Source organism: Salarias fasciatus, chromosome 20, assembly GCF_902148845.1.
Source record: "Salarias fasciatus chromosome 20, fSalaFa1.1, whole genome shotgun sequence".
NCBI classification, from domain to species: Eukaryota; Metazoa; Chordata; class Actinopteri; order Blenniiformes; family Blenniidae; genus Salarias; species Salarias fasciatus.
Genome location: NC_043764.1, coordinates 29,260,490 through 29,281,589, shown reverse-complemented (window position 1 = coordinate 29,281,589; position 21,100 = coordinate 29,260,490). Strand labels below are relative to the sequence as shown.

The window sequence follows — 21,100 nt, the reverse complement described above, 5'->3', positions numbered from 1 at the left end:
AAGAGGAATAACCGAGGGAACAAAGAGGTCTGTTTCTCAAACTCTCACAATGGCTTTCATTCAATTCATTCTCATAAAACTAAAAAAATCTATATTTGTTTTTCCAGGAAAAGTATTTACAATCCCAATTCCACAGCAGTTGGTATGTTGTGTAAGTTGCAAATAAAAGTTAAATAAGCTGGAACAGAAACGTTGCATTTTGCTTCGAGCAGCACCAACAACAGTGGAGGACATCTCACAGTAAAGAAGTCGGTGTCTCAGTGAGTTATGACAGTTTGACATCCAGCTTTCTTCATCATCTGCTGTCCATAAGTGGACTTATTGTCTGTACCCTGCAGCTCCAGAGCCACATGTAGCGCCTCTTCATTGCTTCTTCCTGAAAATGTTGTCTGGTAATTTATACTCTAAAAGGTCAAAAAAAAAAAAAGGAAGAAGAAAAAAAAAGTTTAAAATGTTGTGATAAGTCTGAAACTGTCAAGTATTAAACTATTAAAAATTGCTAACTAGACAAAAAAAATTGTCAAATGGCAAAATGGCAAAAAACAAACAAAAAAAACCCAACGTCACTGAATCATTTAAAGCAGGATAAAAAGGTTAAAACAACTAAAAATGGACAAAAAAAACCTTAAACAGCTAAGTTATTTATTATTTGTTTGTGTCTTAATCCCTCCTATTTATATTTTATAGGATAATTGTGCCTTTTTAGATCTGTCCCTTCTCCTGTCTATGTTTGCACTTCCACCAGAAGAAATTTCTTGTATAGGCTACTGAACTTGGCAATAAACCCGTTTCTGATTCTGGTTCTGGTTCTGATTCATTCTAAATTGTAGTGGCGAATCATTCAGAATGTACGTTTAGCACATCTAAATAAATACCTTCATAAGCTGTGTGATCTTTTATGTTTAAACATGTTTTGTGCCTCCAGATGGATTTTTTTAGAGAAAAGTGACGAAAGCAGCTCTTTTAATTTGAAAGGTTGCAGATTGCTGGACTAAACACACCTGACCACACCTGGGGTGGTCAGATCATCGCCTTCATTCACTTTCCTTCTTCTCTTCCTCTTCATATGTATTTGCTGTCACGGGCCAGTACGGTTGGTAAACGTGGTCAGCTCCATGGTTTAGCGTTTGTGGGTCTCAGCGCTCTGAAGACAGACATGGAAGCGACAACGTTTCCAGCAGTTTTCCCATATGTCCTCATTTGAATGTCGTTTATGGTCTTAATTTCATTAAACCACATCAAGCGAAAGTCTGAATGCATGAACTAGAGAATGTACTGCTTCGTGCAGGATCTCAGTAAATCATCCTCTTCATGCCTTCTACCATCAGTCCTGAGCTTCAGCTGCTTTCCGCTGATAAGAACAAACATCTGTCAGAAAGAGGTGAGTGGTTGATTTCTCAATAAGAAAGTTGCTTAGAGACATATCAAAACAAGAAAAGCACAAGTGGGAAATCATGCAGAACACCGCGGCGTGCCAGGTCTGTTGGTGGTCACTTTTTCTCATGGTCAACCAGCAGAATCTGCTTCCACGGCGTTTAGGCATTTTGGTTCTCAGTCCCAGCGAACTGAATGCCAGGTTCATTCAGAATCCCACCGTCTGACAGATCAATGTCCCACTTATTTTGGAGACAAGGTTGTGGAAATGTTATTTGTGTATTTTTAAGTCAGTATTGAGAATTAGAGGGTGTCACAGCAAAAGTTGAGATTGGTCTCCAATTTCAAACAAAGTGAATACACAGCGTACAAGTGCTCCAGCAGGAGCAGCTTGTGGTAAGTTGCTGGTGTGTGTTGTCGGAGGGTGCGTTCTGTCGCACACGATTCAGGGTGGAGCTCCGGTCGGTCTGCGCCCCCACAGGGAGGAGGTTTTACTGCTCCCATACGAGCCGCTCAGTGCAGCAGAACGCTCATGCGGTCTCTTTTACAAGTCATGCTTGCACTGCAGAAACTTACTAGGTGTGCTTTTTTTGGCACGTTTATTTGTCTACTTTCCAGTCAAAATATACAACTGCGGCTTGTAATCAGCTGAAAAAGTCTGATTTTTTTTCACAATGCAGTGTTCATAAAGAAGTCTTTTCACTCTAACTGTAAATCGAGCGTCTTTTTTTTCCCAAACAGGAGGAAAAAATAGACAGAAGGTTTGCCAGGTGTGGAGACGTGGAGTACTTCTGTGATGAATATAATTTAATTTTCCATCATAGCTCAGAGTAAATGCTGTCGTTTATGGGACTGATTGAAGAACATTTAAACTCTTCCAAGCATTCTGCCGCCGCTCTGGGCTCCAGCCACGTACCCTTTGCTCCCGATTGCGAGCGAGTTACTCATTCAAAGAATGTCAAGGTTGATGAGACGGCCTGTGATAACGGGATGGGAGTGTAGAGGAAGAGCAGAGCGAACACCTTCAGTCCCACGGAGTGGGACAGTGTTCTGAGGTTCGGCTGTATTTTTAGGCAGAGGCCGCTCCTCTGGGGTGTGCGGCTCCATACTGCTTTTCCTGGTCACCAAGTTCTTCTGGGTAATTTCCACATAAACCAGACAGATGAGTCACTCATTGGGTTCAGCCAGTTTGGCTTCTCGGGTCACATTTCCAGCCCTCATTCCCTCGCTCTGCTTGTGCAACCCAACTGGAAAATGAAAGTGTGGCTGGAGCTGCTTGGATCGTGGCTCGCTTCCCACTTTTCGTCTTACTTAACTTTCCCCTCTTCACCTCCTCCTCCTCCTCCTTCTTCCTTCATCTCTGCTCTCCCACACTCCCTCTTCTCATCTGTCTTTTATTTTCACTCCTTTCTCATTAATTTCTCTGTCAGTTCCACTGATCTGAGCGGTGGAGTTTACAGTAATCGCTGCTTCTGGAGGTCGTTTAAGGCAACATCAATGCGTTTGCTAATCTCGCTTGTCGCAGTGTTCCCAGAGGCAAAAACGTCTCAACTTGACAAGCCAGGCATTCTCCATGTGGCGCTTTAACCCACAACTGTTTGGATTGAGATTGCAGGCTGTGATTGTGAGCGCTTCCTGTGGGCCGGCCGCTGTGTTTACGCTCCTAATTAGACTGAATGTAGCTTCAAGTCAGCTTTAATCGGTTCCTCGTTTTGCAGTTTTGTCCCCCGTCGGTTGTTTTTACCTTCACTCTGGCGTCCTCGTGTCACCCAGAGTTTGACCACACACTCCGATCACTCCCTTTTTCCTCCCTCTTACAATGAACGGGGAGCTCTGGCAGACTGGACTGACCCAAAGCCGACATGCCCTGCAGATGTGCGGGGCAGAGGGAAGCGTCCAGACAGCCGGTTTGATGCAGATTGCTTTTTTTTTTTTTTCCCACTACGGAAAAGGGATCAACAAATGAAGCGGCGGCGCTTTACAACCTCATGGCTGAGAAAGTTGTGAATGAACTCCCCTTTTTCCAGCTTAAAGCCGTTTATCTGAAGCCATGATAGCGCTTCGCAGGCCTGTTCCTGCTGACGTAAGCTGAAACCGCCTGCATGAAGGAGTGAGCGATGAGGAGGAGTTCGGGAGGGTTTTACACTCAGGGTGATGCAATCTGCCTGCAACAGTTGGTGTGGGGAGTTCATCTCTTATCAATTAAAAAAATATTCATATCTTTTAATGCTTGCAACATGTTTCATGCTCTGCTCCTTACAGAGCATTGACCATAATGTCCAGACGGTCATCATCTCAGGCCACAAAACACAACCTGCTGGAGCGTTGCCTTCACAGTTTTACAGATGGATTTCATGCTTTATTGATTTCATATGTTTGTTCCTTCAGGTCTGAACTTTGACAGCTTCAAAGCTTCTGCACAACAATAAAGATCCAAGGCAGCATCAGGTGATTTACTCTTATCACAGGGAGGAGACAGAGAAACACTTATTGCGTCTTTTTATTGTGTTTTATATCACATTCTTTTAAAGTCCTCAAGCATTTCTAAGCTTCTCAACTCATCATCACTGTCTAGAAAACTGGGAGCTCTGGCTGACATGTTTGAATAAAGAAAGGTTCCCATTGTTCTAGTTCATTTGGTTTTTCTGCATACATATATATATATATATATTTAGGTGTAGCAGTTAAAGCTTAGCACATAATTTAAGCAAGATTTGCAATTTCAAAATAAAACGCGAGTGATGAATAAAGGTTTATACTGACAGTCCTTATTCTCTGTGGATATGGTCTCTGAAGCTCCAGATGGCAATGAAACAAACAAAAAATAATAATGCTTTACTAAAATAAGAAAGGAGAACTGGATTATTGACCTGCACAGGGCTGTTAACTCACAGATTTTTAAAAGTGAAATAAGTTGTTTGTTGTAAATTGTCTTTTCTTTACAGATGATAAATGAAGATTTTGTCATAATTGCATATATATTTTGTGAAAAATTCCTTCATAAGCCTCTATATTAGAAAAGAAAATCCACATTGTTTCGCTCGCTCTCCTTGGGGCCCCTGAGGTATTACAGGCATGCAGGAGGAGATATTCACCTCTGACCTTTACATTTTTTTTTCTATCTTCTTCTCTTGTCAGTCTCGCCATCTCTCCGTTTCTGCTTTTCCTCCCCCCTGAAATTCCACATCTTTCTCCTGTTTGTCTGCACAGCCTCTCTCAGCGAGGCTTAATGTGAAGCGTCTGGCTGAACGTCTGCCACAGACCTCCAGTCAAGACTCAAGAAAGTCTGCTTTTAAAGCAGTTCACGACTTTGCTCCAGTAGTGACTCAGGGAATTGAGGAAAGCCTGCTTGTTTTCAGATGAAATGAGGAAACACGCCTGAAGGATGAACTGTATCATGCTGCAGTTGTGTATTGCCCAAATTGTGACACTGGGTTGATGAACAGTTCCATTTATTTGTTCATAATAATCATCAATAGTCAAAAAATGTTCCCATGAAATTCCCAGAAGTTGATTCCTGACAGTGTTTTTTGATAAAGTCATGCAGTGACTGGAGTCCAGGAGTTCAGTCTGTTGTGACCAGACCTACTGATGTGAATATAAATAAGCAGGGAGCAGAGACGCAACAGTTTACTGTAGTGTCCGGACGTGGCATGGGAACGCCAGTCCTCTGCTGAGAATGGGACCAGGCCAACGAACCGCCGGTCAGAAAGCGAATTCCTCAGAAGCTGAAACAATTTCCTGGACTGGCTCAAGATTTGAACGTGACGGCAGATGGAGGGCTGGGGGCACACCCACCCACCACTGAGTGCATGCACACACATCTATGAGATAAACCACATTTTAGGACATAATATGATGCAGTTTATCTGTATCTACCTCTCAGAAACTGCATTTGATTTTATTTATGAATGTAATGGTTGAGATTAGAAGATTAAGTGGAGTTAAACAGTAAGAATCAGAAATATAATTTAGATATGACTTGTAATATTCTGCAATGTGGATTGTGATAAAGGAAAAACAATCTCAGACATTATAATGCACTTTTTCTTCTTCCTTTTTATTTTTGTTCCATGGTTATTGAGTTATTCTTCACTTTTAGGCAACAACCTTTTCACTGGATTTGACATCCTTGCTCTCTGCCACGAGTTTGCCGTCCACCAGCGTCTGAGTGACCGTCACCACTTTGGTCTGGACCTTCTTTTCAAATGCATCATCCAGGCTGATTCAGAAAAAAAAGAAGGAGGAAGAAAAAAAATAAGTTGCAGATAATAGAAAAGAATCAGATACCTTTTGGTGTGACGTTCATAGTTCATGGACCTTGAAGAACTTTGAAAACTGTTCAGAAGCTGCAGATCAGCAGTTAAAATGTAAATAATTGTGGAATTTCAATAAGGTATGATGTTTGCATGTAGCTGATTTAAATTAAATTTGCAAATCTGGGAAACAAAGCTCTTTCATCAGAGAGCCATGAATATTTGTTTTTCAAACAAAGGTGCACCTGCTAGTATCACAAACTCCGCCTGCTCCCTTCCACTCACCTTAATTCGCCATCCAGCAGCCTCCTGTACTCGGCGATCTCGCCCTCCAGCTTCACCTTGACGTTGAGAAGGGCCTCGTACTCCCTTGTGTTGACCTGGATGTCGTTGCGGATCTGAGACAGCTCCTCCTGCAGCCTCAAGATGATGCCGTTGTACTTCTCCACCTCCATGTTGTAGCGCATCTCGATGTCGCGCAGGTTGGCCTCCAGGGACGCTCTCTGTCAAATCGGTGAAAAGAAGGCGGAGTGAATCGACAGAAAAGTGAAGCAACCATGTTTTGTTCAGAGTTAGACCGACATGCAATATCCTCCATGCTACAGCTAACGGCATAGCTTAGCTTAGCGTAGAGAGTGCAAATGTGGAGGCAGCTAGTCTACCTCTAGATGAAAAGGGAATTGAATCCAACCGATCTCTGACTCTGAAAGACGTGGCGGTAGAAAAGGACAAAGTGTACAGAAACTGTGACAGGCTTTCTCACCAGTCCAATTGCTGACTGCAGTTCAATCTCCAGGGCTTGTGATCTCCTCCTTGTTTCACTCAGGACACTTGCGGACTCTTTCAGAGCTGTTGAGCTTTCTGTCACTTGGACCTGCACTTCTGTGATCTGGATGGAGTTAAGTTACATTAATGAGACTTACAGAACATGGCCAATCATGACAGTGTGCTGTGTGTGAACATTTTCCCTTCAGGACTCTGCTGTACCTGAGATTCGTGCCATGCTTTGAGTTCCTCCTGGTTCTTCTGAGCTATTCTCTCATACTTGGCCCTCATCTCCTCCATGATCTTCGACAGGTCCTGTCCTTTAGGTGCATCGACATCTACGTGTACGCTGCCCTGGACGATCTGGGCACGGAGTTCAATAACATCCTGTAGAGGGGGAAATAGTTAGGGAGCGACTTCCTGGCAGAGGTCACAGGGTTTATCCTGTACAAAGAGGTTGAGGAACAAACAAACTCCTACTGTGGGGATTGTGTGGTATTGTGCTGAGGTTATCAAGTTGTCTTTCCTCATTCAAAGAGGATTCATTCAATTATTCAATGAGATTGGATTAAACATTTTAATTGAAATATCTCTCACATTCTCGTGGGTCTTCTTAAGGTGGATCAGCTCCTCCTTCAGGGACTCGATGTCTCCCTCCAGGTGCAGGCGAGTGACATTGGTGTCGTCCAGAAGCTTCCTCAGCCTGCTGACGTCTGCCTCCACTGTCTGCCGCATGGACAACTCGTACTCCATCCTGAAGACACATGGTGTATATTAAACACCTTGACAGTGGATGAGGAGGTCTTTTCTTTCCACAGGCAGTGCTGGAAGCTCACTTCACTCTGAAGTCATCGGAAGCCAGGCGTGCGTTGTCAAGAGCGATGGCAAGGTGGGCGTTGCCCTTGATCATGTCAAAGATCTAAAAAAACAAAACAGCAAGCTGATGAATGAGCCTCCTCTGATAAGAAATATATCCTTGTAATGTTTTTGGTGTTCATCATGCGTAGACACGAGTAAAAAGATAACAGAGCAATAAAAGTGACAAATCACTCAGCCAGAGTGATCCATAGACACTTAGGGGAGTGGGCGGTGTGTTGATAAGTAACTTGGAGAGGTTCAGCTTGTAATGATTTATGCACTTTCATTGTGTGACATTTGCAAGGTATGCAAAATAGATCCGTGGCCCAAAAAAAATTGTTCTGCATGAACAGCAGTGTGCATGAACGGAAACTGCGGATGAAAGGATTGTTGAGGATTTCACCCAACCTGACCATTTATGTTTTACCAAAGACTACAGGTACAGGTGTCTGTGCTCTTCATCAGCTGCCTGAACAAGGTTCATTAAGTACAAAGGAGGATAGTCCTGGTCCTAGAGGACTACACATCTGAAAAGTTCCAACGTGCTTCAGCACACAATCACACAGGTATGAGAGGAAGACATCGGAAACTTGGAGGACTGTGGCTGTTCAGGACCAGGACTGTTCTCCTCTAATCGAGAATAAACAGGATCAGATTTTTTGGCTCACCTTGGCTCTCAGATCTGTAATCAGAGCGTAGTACTTGGTGTAGTCCCTCCCCTCCAAGGGGCCCCTCTTCTCGATGGCTTCTCTGATCTTGATCTCCAGTGAGCTGTTGGCCTTCTCCAGGTTCCTCACGGTATCCAGGTAGCTGGCCAGGCGGTCGTTCAGGTTCTGCATGGCAATTTTCTCGTTCCCAATGGCAAAGGTGCCAGAACCGGACCCAGACACCTGGTACTCGGCATAGCTGCTACCGACTCGGCCTCCATAGGCGGCGGTGGAAATCTTGGTCCCATGGCCGCCAGCCCCACCGCTGACGCTGTGAGCGTAGGACACATGAAGAGGTCGGGCTGACATTCCCGAGAAACCATGGGAAGTCTGTCGCTTGAACTCCATGAGTGAAGAGAGGAGCGGTGATCAGTCAGAGGAAGAAGTGGCACGTGCTGTTGCAGTGAAGCTCGGCAGGGGAGTGGAGGTCGACGGTTCGGTCTGCAGCTTTATATAAAGCTGCAGGCTCCTTCCTGCCACTCCTCTACTATCTATACTACCTTACCTTTACCCCTCTTGCTTGGACCTTGTCCTCCCACACCCACTCCCAACCGATAAGTTAAAGATGAAAAGGTGCTCATCGTAATGATCGTGAGTAGTGAATACACTGTTTCTATGGTAACTTGATCTGACTAAGGGGTAAGTTTTATGCCCATCAGACGTTCAAAGTCTTATTGATGACTCAGTTTCATCTGTGCATCAGAGGCGTTTCTGAAAGATCAGTTGGAACATTTAAAGGTGCTGTAGGCAGGATTTTGCTAGTCAATGCAAATTTTTCTGTGTTGTCTTTGGATTAAATGTTAGAGTATCCATTGATAATCCTTTAGGAGTGTATTATAATTGCACTACCGCGAGGACGCAGCGTTTCCATCTGTCTCTGTTCTGAGCTGAAGATGCGGAATCCTGCCTACAGCACCTTTAACAGAGCTAGAGAGAGTTACAGTGTTCTTGATTTTTGCTTGCGGTGTCATACCGTTTCCAGGTTTATTATGTACCACGTCCTGCACTGATCCGTGGCTGAAAGTAGATCTCTTTAATTTCCATGGGAGTGACTTTACCTGATGTCACAGTTCTTGAACTCTTTTGAGAAATGATAGTTCTCTCTTCCAGAAACTCAGAAACCAGACTGTGGAGTTATTAGGAGGTCAGGAAGGTAGAGGATGTTACCAGCAGGTGGGGGAGGTGCATGAAGGTAGAGGTAAAGCCAGGTTTACACTTGCACGATTCTGTGGCACGCATTGCCACGAATTGAGTCGCAAACGCTCGCAAACCACTCGTAAAGTGGTGTGAAGTGCGCGTAAACCCGTCGGGACTGCGTGCCATGTCGGGACGAAAATTTTGAAATGTTCAAAACTTTGGTTACGACAAAATATCGCGAACCGGCCGTGAACTATGCGCCAACTGTCCGTGAATTCCTTGTGAATGCGTCGGGACAATGCGGGAGAATGCGTGCCAGTCGTGGCCACCGGTGAGTACCCGGAAAAGGGCCCCATGCGGGGGATTTTCGACCCACTGTCGTTGCAGCATCAAGTGTAGCGCCTTGAATTTGTCATTGAAATTGACTGATGTCAGCCGTCCGTCAGGAGCCCCTTCAGCTCGGGGCCCTTGGCAGCGCCTTTTCTGCTGCTCTTCAACACAGAGCAGCTGCAGGTACAGGATCTTCTCTTCTCCGCAGTGATGGAGTCTCTGGCATTCAGCATGTTGTCTGTTCCACAGCAAATCCAAAAATGACCCGGGGTTGGGGAAGCCCCCTTTTTACTCGTATATGATTAATACGTAAATGATGTAATTGCGCGCGCAACCACGTCGTGCGGTGCGGGAAGCTTGTAAACTATGCGTGAATTTGCCGTGAATGCGTCTTGTCAGTTCGCGACACTACCGGACGCATTCGTGAACTGTCAGTGAACTGTGCGCCAACTGTCCGTGAACTGGTCATGAACTGTGTGTGAACTAGTCGTGAACAGTGCGGGAGCCTGCTGGCTCGTGACACCAGATTGGCACGCCTTGCCACAACAACATCGTGGCAAAAAGTCGTGCAAGTGTAAACCTGGCTTAATGTGCTGCCATGGGCTTTGGCTTCCAGAAAGGAACCCTGGCAGTTGACTTCTACACATGCTGTAGCCTGTCTAAGACAGGTCTTTTTTAATTCCAAATGGGAGGTGATCGAGGTGTTAATGTGCTTTAACAGCCATGGAATCAAGTACTGACTGATGGCCAGAGATTTGTTTTGATAATGTTCAAAGACATATTTAGACACAAGTTAAATAAGAAAGTATACTCAAATTGAACCCTTTGGGGAAATTACTGTTCTGCACATAATCCCTCTGATTCATACTTAGCTTAGAGCAATGGACTGCCACAGTGGTAACCTATCAGCAGCAGGAATAGAACCTGCAAACCTCTGATCAGAAGCTCACTTCTCTAACCTCTAGGGCACTACTGCTCTTGGTGTGACTCTTTGAGTAAATTGTGGAATGCAGAGGCCTCAATTATCATCAGTGCATCTTCAGTGTATACGCAGATTTGGGCATAGTGACTGTTCACGAACATTCCTACGCAAAATGTGGAATTTATCAACTTGTGCTTCATACTTTGAAATGGGCGTAAATATAAGCACAGCTCTGACCATATTTGCATAGACAATGTAAGGGTAGAATAGTGAAACTACAGATAGAAAACCTTTAGAGTGTCACAACAGGTCTTCAACAATCTCAAACTCCATTTACATCCTCTGTTAACTTTAATTAAAAATGCTCAACTAGTAATTCCATCTAGTTAGAAAGAGATGCTTTGTATGTGGTGTGAAAGGCTCTTAAAGTACCCGTGACAGGCGTATATGGAAGTGCTCTTCTTGAGCTGTAGAAGGATTTGGAGAACCATGCAGGGAATCCATTTTCAAAGGTATGCGCTGATCTGTTTTCTGGGAGCACAGAGTGGCTTCTCAGTCGGCTTCTGCTCTGAGCAAATGGAATCAAGAGCAGTGGTTTATTTTACCTTTTCCCAGGCAGTATTTTTCTCTTTTGTTGAATATCACTAACATTCAACGTACCAAACAATATTTTCTGGTTTGATTCAACCTGACAAGATCTTGATTTCACTTTCACAAAGGTTTTTTGATTTTACAAGGTTTTTTTTTTTTTTAATCAATCCATTAAATACAGACATTTCCAGACATTATTGTCAGTAACGCTTGTCTTTCTTGTCCCTGTCATGATAATCACTGCCGCCAGAGTCCACCAGCTGCTAGTCTGCTAACATAAACATTTGAAATAACAGTGATCACATCAACATTTGAAAGGCTTTCAATTTGAAAATAACATCGAAATTCATTAAATTTGTCCCACTGCAACTGTAATTCATGAACATTTTAATGTTGTAATTCCTTTGAAAATGCATTATTACATTTACATGACTGTTGAAACCAATACAAACTTTCAGGGGAGTGTATCGTTTTATCTTCTCTTGATAATTCTGAAGGAAAAAAAATCACTTTATAACCACTAACTTTCACTGTAAACAAGATACTTGTGCAGTTTTATCACCACTACCAGTAGTAGCTGATGACACCGAAACTGCTTATAAGATGTTTCTATTTATTATTCAGTCATAACATGAGATTTATATTTTTGGCATCAGTTAAAAAAAGATAATAAAGTATGTTATCTGCCATCTTTCTGCTATGATATATCTTTTTGTCTGCCGTTATATGATCATAAAATGGTATCTGTGACTTGAATGATGTTTAGATTCAAACAAGAACAAGAAACAGGTTTCTTCTAATGGGCTTTATTGAACAGTCTGAAGAAGATCACAGTGAAACAGGCAGACTCAACTGGACAGAAAGGAAAGCAAATGATGAAATGTAAAAAAAACAAGGATTCCAGAATTTACATGAACAAATAATTGACTTTTCTTGTAACTTTGAAAGGTTGACTCTCTTTAATTAGTTTGTCTTTGGGAAAAAAAAAAGAAAAAAACAAGCTCACCATTTCTGAGCTTCGTAAACATCTGTGGGTCAACACACTAGCACATAAATAATGGTGATGAAATAAATAAAAGATGATTTTGTTCTCCTCTAATCCAGTTTTCTATCAGCCTGTGAGGGAGCTGTCTACCCAGGAAGTCAAACTAACGGGAGGGCCGGCAGAGGGTCTAATGCTTGGTACTGACGCTTCATTTGGACCGATCTGTTCAGATGTTTATCGTTGGGAGTGTGGGTCGGTCTCCTGTTGGATTTAAAGGTTCTTGGTCTCTGTGCTGGAGGACACCACCTTGCCGTCCACCAGGGTCTGTGTGACTGTCATCACTTTGGTCTTCTTCACTGTTTTCTGGTCCAGAGCGTCCTGGAGCCTGAATGAAGACATGGAGAACTCTTGTTAATTGAGAGGTACTTTCTTCCAAGCGGTTTGTAAATATACAGACTTTCTCTCCACTGAGGAAGAAAGCCGTCCCACGTACTGGAAGTCTTCGCCGTCCAACAGACGCCTGTATGTTGCGATCTCGGCCTCCAGCTTCATCTTGGTGTTGAGCAGCGCCTCGTACTCCTGCGACTGCAGCTGGATGTTGCTGCGCAGCTGCGTGAGCTCGGCCTCCAGGCCCAGCAGGACGCCGTTCAGAGCCTCGATCTCCATGTTGTAACGCATCTCCGTTTCTCTCAGCGTGCCTTCCAGAGAGGCTTTCTGCAAGGGTTCAGAGCGAGGAAGGGTTAACCGTTGACTCTCGGACTCGGCTCGGTGTTGACAGCTGCCGTGGCAACGGCTCACCAGAGTGCGAGGCCCGTGTCAACAGAAGTAAAAGGCAGCGACTTGAAGTGAGAGTGCTGAGTTGGGGTTTGCCGGGTGCTCAGATAAGCGAGTGTTTGTGGTAAATGAAGCGTGCGCTGACTGAGTGCTTCTCACCAGACTCTTCTGTGACTCCAGCTCGATCTCCAGCGTCTGTATCTGTCTGCGCAGGTCGTTGACCTCTGTCTGAGCACCCTTCAGGGCCTCTGTGTTCTGGGTGACCTGGGTCTGAACTTCTGTGATCTGATATTGAGGGGAAAAAATCAGAGTGAGGGATTATCGTATTACCTTCTGTTGACATGATTAAAAAGGAAATGAAGTAAAGATCCTTTCAACACTGTGTCATTTCAACTGTTTACCTGAGATTCGTGCCATGCTTTGAGCTCTTCCTGGTTCTTCAGCGCCATCTTTTCGTACTTGGCTCTGATTTCTGCCATGATCTGAGACAGGTCTTGTCCCTTTGGCGCGTCAACGTCCACGTGGACTCCGGACTGGGCGATCTGGTTACGGAGCTCCATGACTTCCTAAACGCACAAAGAAAGAATCCAGAAATCACTCAACAGATTCACAAATAAGGCAACTTTTTGTGTTTCTGGTGTAAATATTACTTCATTGACTGATTGAATTGAATCGTGACCTCCATCTGACTCACTGCCTTTTCCATTCAGGAGTTAGAGCGACCCCAAACACTTTCTTTGATTTCCCCTTGGTAAATAAATAGTTGTACTCTGGCATGTAGGCTCAAATCATAGTCATGGTCTCTCAATTTGGAGGTTGCAGGTTCAATTCCCAATCTGTCTAAATGTCAAAGTGTCATTAAGCAAGACACTACAAGTCCCAAACTTCCAATGTAGATGGAACAGTTTTCCTTTTACAGAGATTGTACAACATTGTTATTGATCTTGTTGTCACAATAGAGTTTTGTGTTCTGTTTGGTTTTGTTGCTGTTTGTGACACCGGATTCAAACAGGCGTGGCTTCCATGGAGAACTGTAAAGTCACTGGTGCCGCTGATTGCTGTGGTGACTATAGGTCAGGCGGAAAGTTGAAGGTTACGGTGAGCCAAGGCTGATTAAATCACACCCACACACCGGGGAGGAGGAGAGCGACTTGTGTCAATGTTTAACGCTTAACTTTGGTTTTTATGTTGCATTTACTCACATATATACAGGGACTAATCATGCTTTTCTGTACTTTTTGTTAAATATATTGCTACAAAATGGCATGTTTCTGTTCCATTTTGAGGGAAGTATGAAACATTGACCACATTTAGATGATAAAGTTGAAGCGAGAGGTCAGGGTCTGAACCTTTAGAACTGATACTGGATTTGAATAGGATCCTTACAAGTGTCCCACAAGAGGCAAATTCAGTTCACTTACATTTTCGTGGTTCTTCTTGAGGTGGATCAGTTCCTCCTTCAGGGCTTCGATCTCACTCTCCAGGTTCAAGCGGCTCAAGTTGGTGTCGTCGATGACCTTCCTCAGGCCCACGATGTCGGCCTCCACAGACTGGCGGATGGCCAGTTCAGACTCATATCTGAAGAGGACGAAGCGGTTGGAAGAGGATTACATCCACAGCTGCTCACAGATTGAGCTCAATTTACTTGAAATCTACCAGTTTCAGTTTCACACATGCAGCAAAAATAAATCATTTTCTTAATCATCACATGCACTTCCCCTTTCCATTCAAAAGCATGATGGTATATTTTAGATTAATGATGTTATTGCAACATCTCCCCCGGATGTGATGCGAAGGTGAGGGTTTATGACTACGAGACAAATCGCTCTCTTTAGATCTTGACACCATGCATTCATCCTGCGATCCTCTGAGTAATAAAAAAAGGTGTTCCCACACGTCTGCTTCGGTTTTACAGCCTGAGAAGCGAAGCCTTACTTTACTCTGAAGTCGTCAGCAGCCAGGCGAGCGTTGTCGATGTTGAGCACCAGGCGGGCATTGTCGCAAGTGGCGTCGAAGACCTGGAACGGATTCACAAACAAAGGAGTTATTCAGGTTGTAAACTTGGCACAAGGGGGCAGCGAAGAGTCGAGATCGGTGACTAACAGCTTCGTTAAATGAGCTTTGGGATTTCGCTTATCAGTAATAACAGCATAAATATTTTGATGGACTTGCGGAATCAATAAATAGAAATTTAATTGTGTTTAATTTGTTTTTTGAAAGAATTAACAACTAACAAACAATGAATAATCTGACAGGTATTTTTTATTGTCTTCAAGCTAAGCTAGGCTAACTAGCTATTGACATTCAGCACGTTAACACTCAAAGTGTTTTACGACAAAATCAATTCTCATTTGTAACCGCATAAAATAAGGAAAAACAGGCCTTTTTTAATTGAGTGTGACCAGCTTTACCACATATTCCAACACAAAGTCAGAACATGAAAGTGCAGGAAGAGTTTACTGCTGGAGAGAATGTGTCACTGTCTGCGTGTGAAAGCGAGGACAGAGCCAGCAGGTCCTTTCAAACACCAGATGGCTGCAATATTTGCTTTAGATAAGTCCTGGGATGGATGGCAGGAGACGCATCCAGGTGACAAAGTCCGAGAGCCAATGGGATCCTGCCAGGCCGGCGGCTGTCCGTCCTCTGCGGAGGAACAGGTTTGGTCCCGACATCGGCTGATTTGCATGAGGCAGGATGGCACCGGCGGCGGTTGGCTGTGTCCGTGTGTGTTTGTGTTATCATGTGACGGTCCACGCCCGTCAGGACGGACGGCTGGTCTTTGGCCTGATTTACTGGACTGGTCTGTTTGAACCGTGAGAGTCTGGGTTTCCTCTCTGATGGGAGCCGAGACGCAGAGGCACTATCTTAAGAAATATTTGCTTTTTGTGACCCTGGGTTGTTTGTATAAACTAAAGTCCTAGACTGTCTGAACAAAAACACATAAGCTCACTTAAAGTTTATTTTTAATGAATTGCTTTGATAAAGATAAGACTTGAGTGGAATTATATGAAACTACCCTCCTTATTTTGGTCTCTGCCTCCACTTTTACCCAGTTCAGCTGTGTTCTTTGCTTTGCAGGCCTTGATGCTTCTACATTTTAGGGAGATTATAAAAATATTTTTCCCCTTGACCACACTTTCCTCCAGTGAGCACAGGGACAAATAACAGTATCCCAATGCTGAAGGGCCACAGTAGACTCAGTATTTTGGTTTTTCTCTGCCTGGAAAGTTCCATTTGGAAACTACTCTCCAGTTTTTCACTGCTTCGGTTTTTCGTTAAACTCACTGGGGGAAAAAAACCTGTGTAAATGATTGACAGATTGTCCCTGTCTTGCGCACAGCCTCCATTCACTCTCACTTCTTATCAGTTCTTAAACTTTTTTGGTGTTTATTCAGTGCATACAATAGGGGATGTGTCTGTTATGCAAGGACTCAGTGTCTCTTATTTCCTTCTTCCTGGTCTCATTATGTTGAATGTAAACAGTCATAATGACTGTTCTGAACATTCAGTCCAAAGAATAAACAAAGAGGAGAAACTCTGTCAAAGCTGTGATGTATGGGTTTGTAAGTTGACCTCGAACTCTCAATTTTTGTTTTTCTTGAGTTTCCTGTGTCTGTGAACCCTGACTCTCCAACATTCCTCCTCCATACTGTTTCCGGCCCCATCAGCCCCCGTCCCGGCGAGCGGCAGTGGGCTCGCTGCCGAGCGGCGGCAGGAACCCCTTCTGTTGGGAAGTCAGGCAATCTGCACCCCTGACTGCTGCTGGGGTTACATTCAGGGCAGGAGGTGAAGAAAAACAAAGGTTTCCTCCAGTAAATGATCAGATTTCTGTCATGACCCAATCAGCGACCATTCTGAAACACCTCATTCTGATTTTCATTCAAACAGAACCCTCCGGCCTCCCCCCATTCAAAGTCAAGCTTTTGTTCGGCACTCAGTAACCCCAGACATTCCTCCACCCGCCCTCTCCATCCTCCCCCGCCCCAGCCCCTCGCCTCCTCACCTTCCTCCTCAGGTCGTCCAGGATGGCCTGGTACTTGCTGTAGTCCCGGAGGTCGGGTCCGCTCTTCTCCAGGGCCTCCTTGATCTTAATCTCCAGCTTGTGGTTGGCCTGCTCCAGGTTCCTCACCGTCTCCAGGTAGTTGGCCAGGCGGTCGTTCAGGTTCTGCATGGCGAACTTCTCGTTGCCCATGATGTCGGCGCTGTTCCCGCTGACGCTCACCTGGATGCCCCCGGCGGAGCCCCCCGCCACGGAGCCCCCTCCCATCCCGAAGCGGGAGCCGGAGGCCACGCTGATGCGGTTCCCGCTGGCCCCGCCGTGGTAACTGGCGGCCCTGTAGACGGGGGCGGGGGCACGGCTGATTGACATGGCAGGACCCCTGCTCGTGGTGGTGCGCATGGAGTACGTGGTCTTTGTAGAAGCCATGATGTTGCTGTCGACTGAGAGACTCAGGAGAGAGGCTGAGTGAGACGGAGGCACAGGCTGAGCCGGCAGAAATTGGAGCTCACAGGCACAAGGCAGGAGGAGAAGGGAGCCTGGTAAACTATATAAACCTTGTGGGCCCTGGGGTCCGCCCCTCAGACCACTCCTCCTCTCACTGTCACTCCCTCTTTCCACCGGCCGAAACCACAGACTGCTCACAGCATGCCTTTGTCCGTCACAGTCCTGTAAGCCGGTCACTTATAAAGACTCGGTGGTATTCAGTAACTTGGAGACGTGTGAAAACTTTTAAGAGTGACATGAAGTCATCTGGTCTTTACTGGTAGAAGAGAAGAGTCCAGGAGAGAGTCCCCGCTGTTTCTGGAAAAGGAAATTCCTTTCTTAATTTACGTGATTTTATTTCTATTAGTTTTTCACGCTGCTGCTCCACAGTGACTCCACTAGTACCTGAACACAACGCATGTCTGTGAGAATAGATACTGATGGGTGAGATTTACAGTAAACAGAGCCATGTGGAAGAACAGGCTGCCTCAGACTCACCACAATAATCTGATTCACCCTACAGTCACTTCTCTCACTGTTTTAGTGTTGAATTCACTGCCAGAGAGGTGGGGGAAGGTTTTTGGTTTTAACTTTTGAATTGGTAAAATTAAGATGAAAAACAGATGGGTCAGAATCAGACCTTTATCCTGAAGTTGTAGCCCTGTGCTAATGTAATCCTCTGTGGAATCATGTTTCTTGCCCAATATCCAGTATGGGTGGAGGGCCACACTGGAAATGCTCTTGAGAAATATTTCTGTTTAAATGCCTCCATAAGCACTGACGTATGATGTGTGTAACTCCACATACACATATTTAACATATGCATTCAACCACTGACGTGCAGGACTTAACCTTCACCAGGACAGGTCAGAATACTGGATAAAATAATGACTTCTAATCTAGCAATGGAAACACTTTAGTAAAGTGATTCAGTATTTATCTTAATGATTGTGAAATGTGTTATTTTTGCATCATAATGTTTAAACTCTTTGGGAAAGCTTCTCCTAATCCCAGTTATTTCACCTGATTGACACATTCATCTTAAAAACATGTAAAGGTTTGAATGTCTGTGCTTGAACAGCAGCACTGTACATGAAAATAATAATGAAAGTAGGAGGTCTGTTGTATTTTTATATACACATTAAGTGTTGTAAGTCATATTTAATGTGCTTTTTTTTATGAATGTCATTGGATTGAAGCATGGTGGTACATGAAAAGTTCATGGGAGGGACAAACAATAGAATTTAAAGAATAGAAATTATGCGCTGGTGTATGTTTCTACTTACTTTTCAATAGAAACATCCTTCCTTGAGGTTAAAATTTATAATTTACTCATATTTTTATGCGGGCTATGTCGAGTGTTCAGGGATGAAGCACATTTTAGTACCTTTTTTTTATTTTTAAAAAAATGAATGCATGTGTTTGTCCAGTTTTTGTTGTTTTTAATAACTGGCATCAGACCGGCGGCTTCGACGGCGTCCTGACTGAACCTACATTACCAGTTGATTAAACGCCGTAGAGAGAACCCTAAACCGTGACAGTGACACAGGATCCTGTAACGTAGCGGCGGGCGTGTAGCACGCTTTGTTTTGATCACAGGGTCGGATGAGATCAGAGCGTGCAACACCTGGACGTCTCGGTTGACTCTACTCATTTAAGCATGAGGTAACTGCACCATCAGGGTACTATAAGGTAATGTCTAGTGTCACGGAAGAGGAGCGTTGTCTTTTATGTGCATCGGCACCAATTTTCCCACAAACAAAACACGAGGTTTGGATGATATCTAATTTCGTAAGGGCAAAACATCTGCCGCTCGCATAAAACGCTCTCAAAGGGCCCAGTTGGCGTCCATAAACTCCACGCAGCTCACCATCCTCCCGACTGTGTTAGAGGGTTTTAAATCCAGAGGTATTTTTATATCATTTCCTGGCTGTTGTTGGTTTCCACTCATTATTTTTTGGTTTAAAAAGTTTTGTAAACACAGTTTTTCAGTTTTAGAAATTAGAAGTAAATAAAAAAAACATGAAAGTCATGAATCAGAAGAAGAAGCCCAGTAGCCCAAAATTCCCCAATGAGCAAAAATAAGAACAACCTCAAAAAGTAACGATATGAAGTTTTCAAGCTTTAATAGTCTGAAGATGTGAGATGGGTCCAGATGTTCCGTGCGGTACGATGTGTTATCTCTGCAGTGTAGCAGGATGTGTGTCCGATTGCCCCACTCCCCTGAAGGATATGGTCGAACAAAGGAACAATGACTTTTCTACCTCGGTAAACATATTTCAGGACGGCCCCCCTGCTGGTTTTTAACACAAACGCATTCCACGTGCATTCCTGACGCGGCCTGAAAACACGTCCTTTTGGTTGCTTCAGCTTCAGATGTTCTCTGTTGGTTTTCTAGAGGTCAAAAGCAGCCGGTGTGTTAGTTTGGGAGGGAGCCGCCATGCCTTCCACTGTCTGCCGCTTCGCCTGTCCGCCGCCGCTGCTGCTCAGTTGTGATTTTCGGCCTCGTCATCGCTGCTTCTTGTTTTGCAGGAAGGAACGCGCAGCAGGATATTAAAGAATAAAGTGTTCCTAATGAAATCAAAACATCTCCTGCGCTGTCACTGAAGAGAGCATTCTCAGTGAGCATAGCAATAAAGTGTCTTCACAAAAGGTTGCCAAGAAACACAGCGAGCAGATCAGTGAGTTCTAAGAGTCGTTTCTAAAGACTAACCGAGATATGAATCAAAGTCTTTAGGAAGACATAAATATCAGACATGTTCAGTCCTTTCTGTGCAGATGTTAGGCACACAAGCGCAGCCCCGCCACACAGGGTCTTTTCATGGTTGACCGGTTTCAAGGGTTTGGCGGTGGTCGGACCCACCTCAGTGTTTTGTCTGGTGAGAACGACACACCCGACTCTGAAAACAAAGACAGAAGCACGGGGATGATACCAGGTGGAGCAGATCAGCGTCACGTTTCAAACATCAATGATGGAGATTAACTTAAGCCTCAATGCTTTTCAGTGTAAACTGCGGTGACACGATCAGGATATGGACATAGTTCGTTTTTTTAACACGCAAAGTTGATATGTGATCTGGGAAACACATTGGCTTGAAATGAATATTTAATTCATTTGTTACAATTTAACACTTCTCAAATTGTTTTATTATCCTGGAAAAGAGTCCCTGTATTTACATAGAGACAGGTTTTACTGCTTTATTTGCTCGCACTACTTGATTAGCGACGCACGTGAATAAAGTTGGTTTCTCCCACTCGGCCTCTAAAGGACTGGAGCAGCAGGGTAAACCAACTGATCACAAAGCATTTCAGCAACTGAAACAGGTTTCTGCCTTATTTCTAACATCTTTAAGCTCTTTGAGTATTCATGAGAACTTTATTGTGGAGATATTCAGTAGTAAAATTTAGGAATCCTAAGAAATAGCTGGTTGTTTTAAAGAAAAATGGGAATTTAAAAAACTGATATCATGCCTGTGTCTTTGTGCTAGCTAAAAAAGACAGAGCTTAAAAGTCAAAAAGCAAATGTGTTGTTAGCCCATTAGTAGAGTAGCCGCGACACAAAACTTAAGTTAAAATGTCTTTGCATTCAGTTCAAACTGTTTTTTAATGGGATTAGAAAGATAATGCAGTTGAATGTAACGTTGTGTAAAGAGCTAGCTAGCATCATGAAGAGATTAGCCTATTTCCTCTTCATCGTGACACTAAATCCAGCCTAGCTTGTTTAAATTTAACTCAGTGTCATTAATAACATCTTCTATTGTGTTTGCTGAACACTTTTCTGGTATGTTGAAATGGATGCTTTTAATATCAGAACTTCAAATCCATCCAGAGGCAGTCAGCAAACTTATGCTAACGTCCATCCACGATGTGGAAAGTGGTCAGGTGTACAAGTTAAATTCCAAATTACCATATCTTTTC

At 44.0% G+C, this 21,100-nt stretch overlaps 2 protein-coding genes across 2 annotated transcripts; both read right to left on the bottom strand.

Annotated features, from left to right (window-relative positions):
- Window positions 1-5,419: 5,419 nt before the first annotated feature.
- LOC115407784 (keratin, type I cytoskeletal 18-like) lies at window positions 5,420-8,364 on the bottom strand. The gene is made up of 7 exons (XM_030118275.1): window positions 7,922-8,364; window positions 7,232-7,314; window positions 6,993-7,149; window positions 6,618-6,782; window positions 6,394-6,519; window positions 5,916-6,133; window positions 5,420-5,596 (listed from the first exon to the last, which is right to left on the bottom strand). Exons 1-7 carry the CDS (start codon window positions 8,306-8,308, stop codon window positions 5,473-5,475), a joined length of 1,260 nt encoding a protein of 419 aa, XP_029974135.1. The 5' UTR covers window positions 8,309-8,364; the 3' UTR covers window positions 5,420-5,472.
- A 3,362-nt stretch (window positions 8,365-11,726) lies between these two features.
- LOC115407783 (keratin, type I cytoskeletal 18-like) lies at window positions 11,727-17,228 on the bottom strand. The gene is made up of 7 exons (XM_030118274.1): window positions 16,703-17,228; window positions 14,635-14,717; window positions 14,121-14,277; window positions 13,101-13,265; window positions 12,859-12,984; window positions 12,419-12,639; window positions 11,727-12,310 (listed from the first exon to the last, which is right to left on the bottom strand). Exons 1-7 carry the CDS (start codon window positions 17,123-17,125, stop codon window positions 12,196-12,198), a joined length of 1,290 nt encoding a protein of 429 aa, XP_029974134.1. The 5' UTR covers window positions 17,126-17,228; the 3' UTR covers window positions 11,727-12,195.
- Window positions 17,229-21,100: the final 3,872 nt, after the last annotated feature.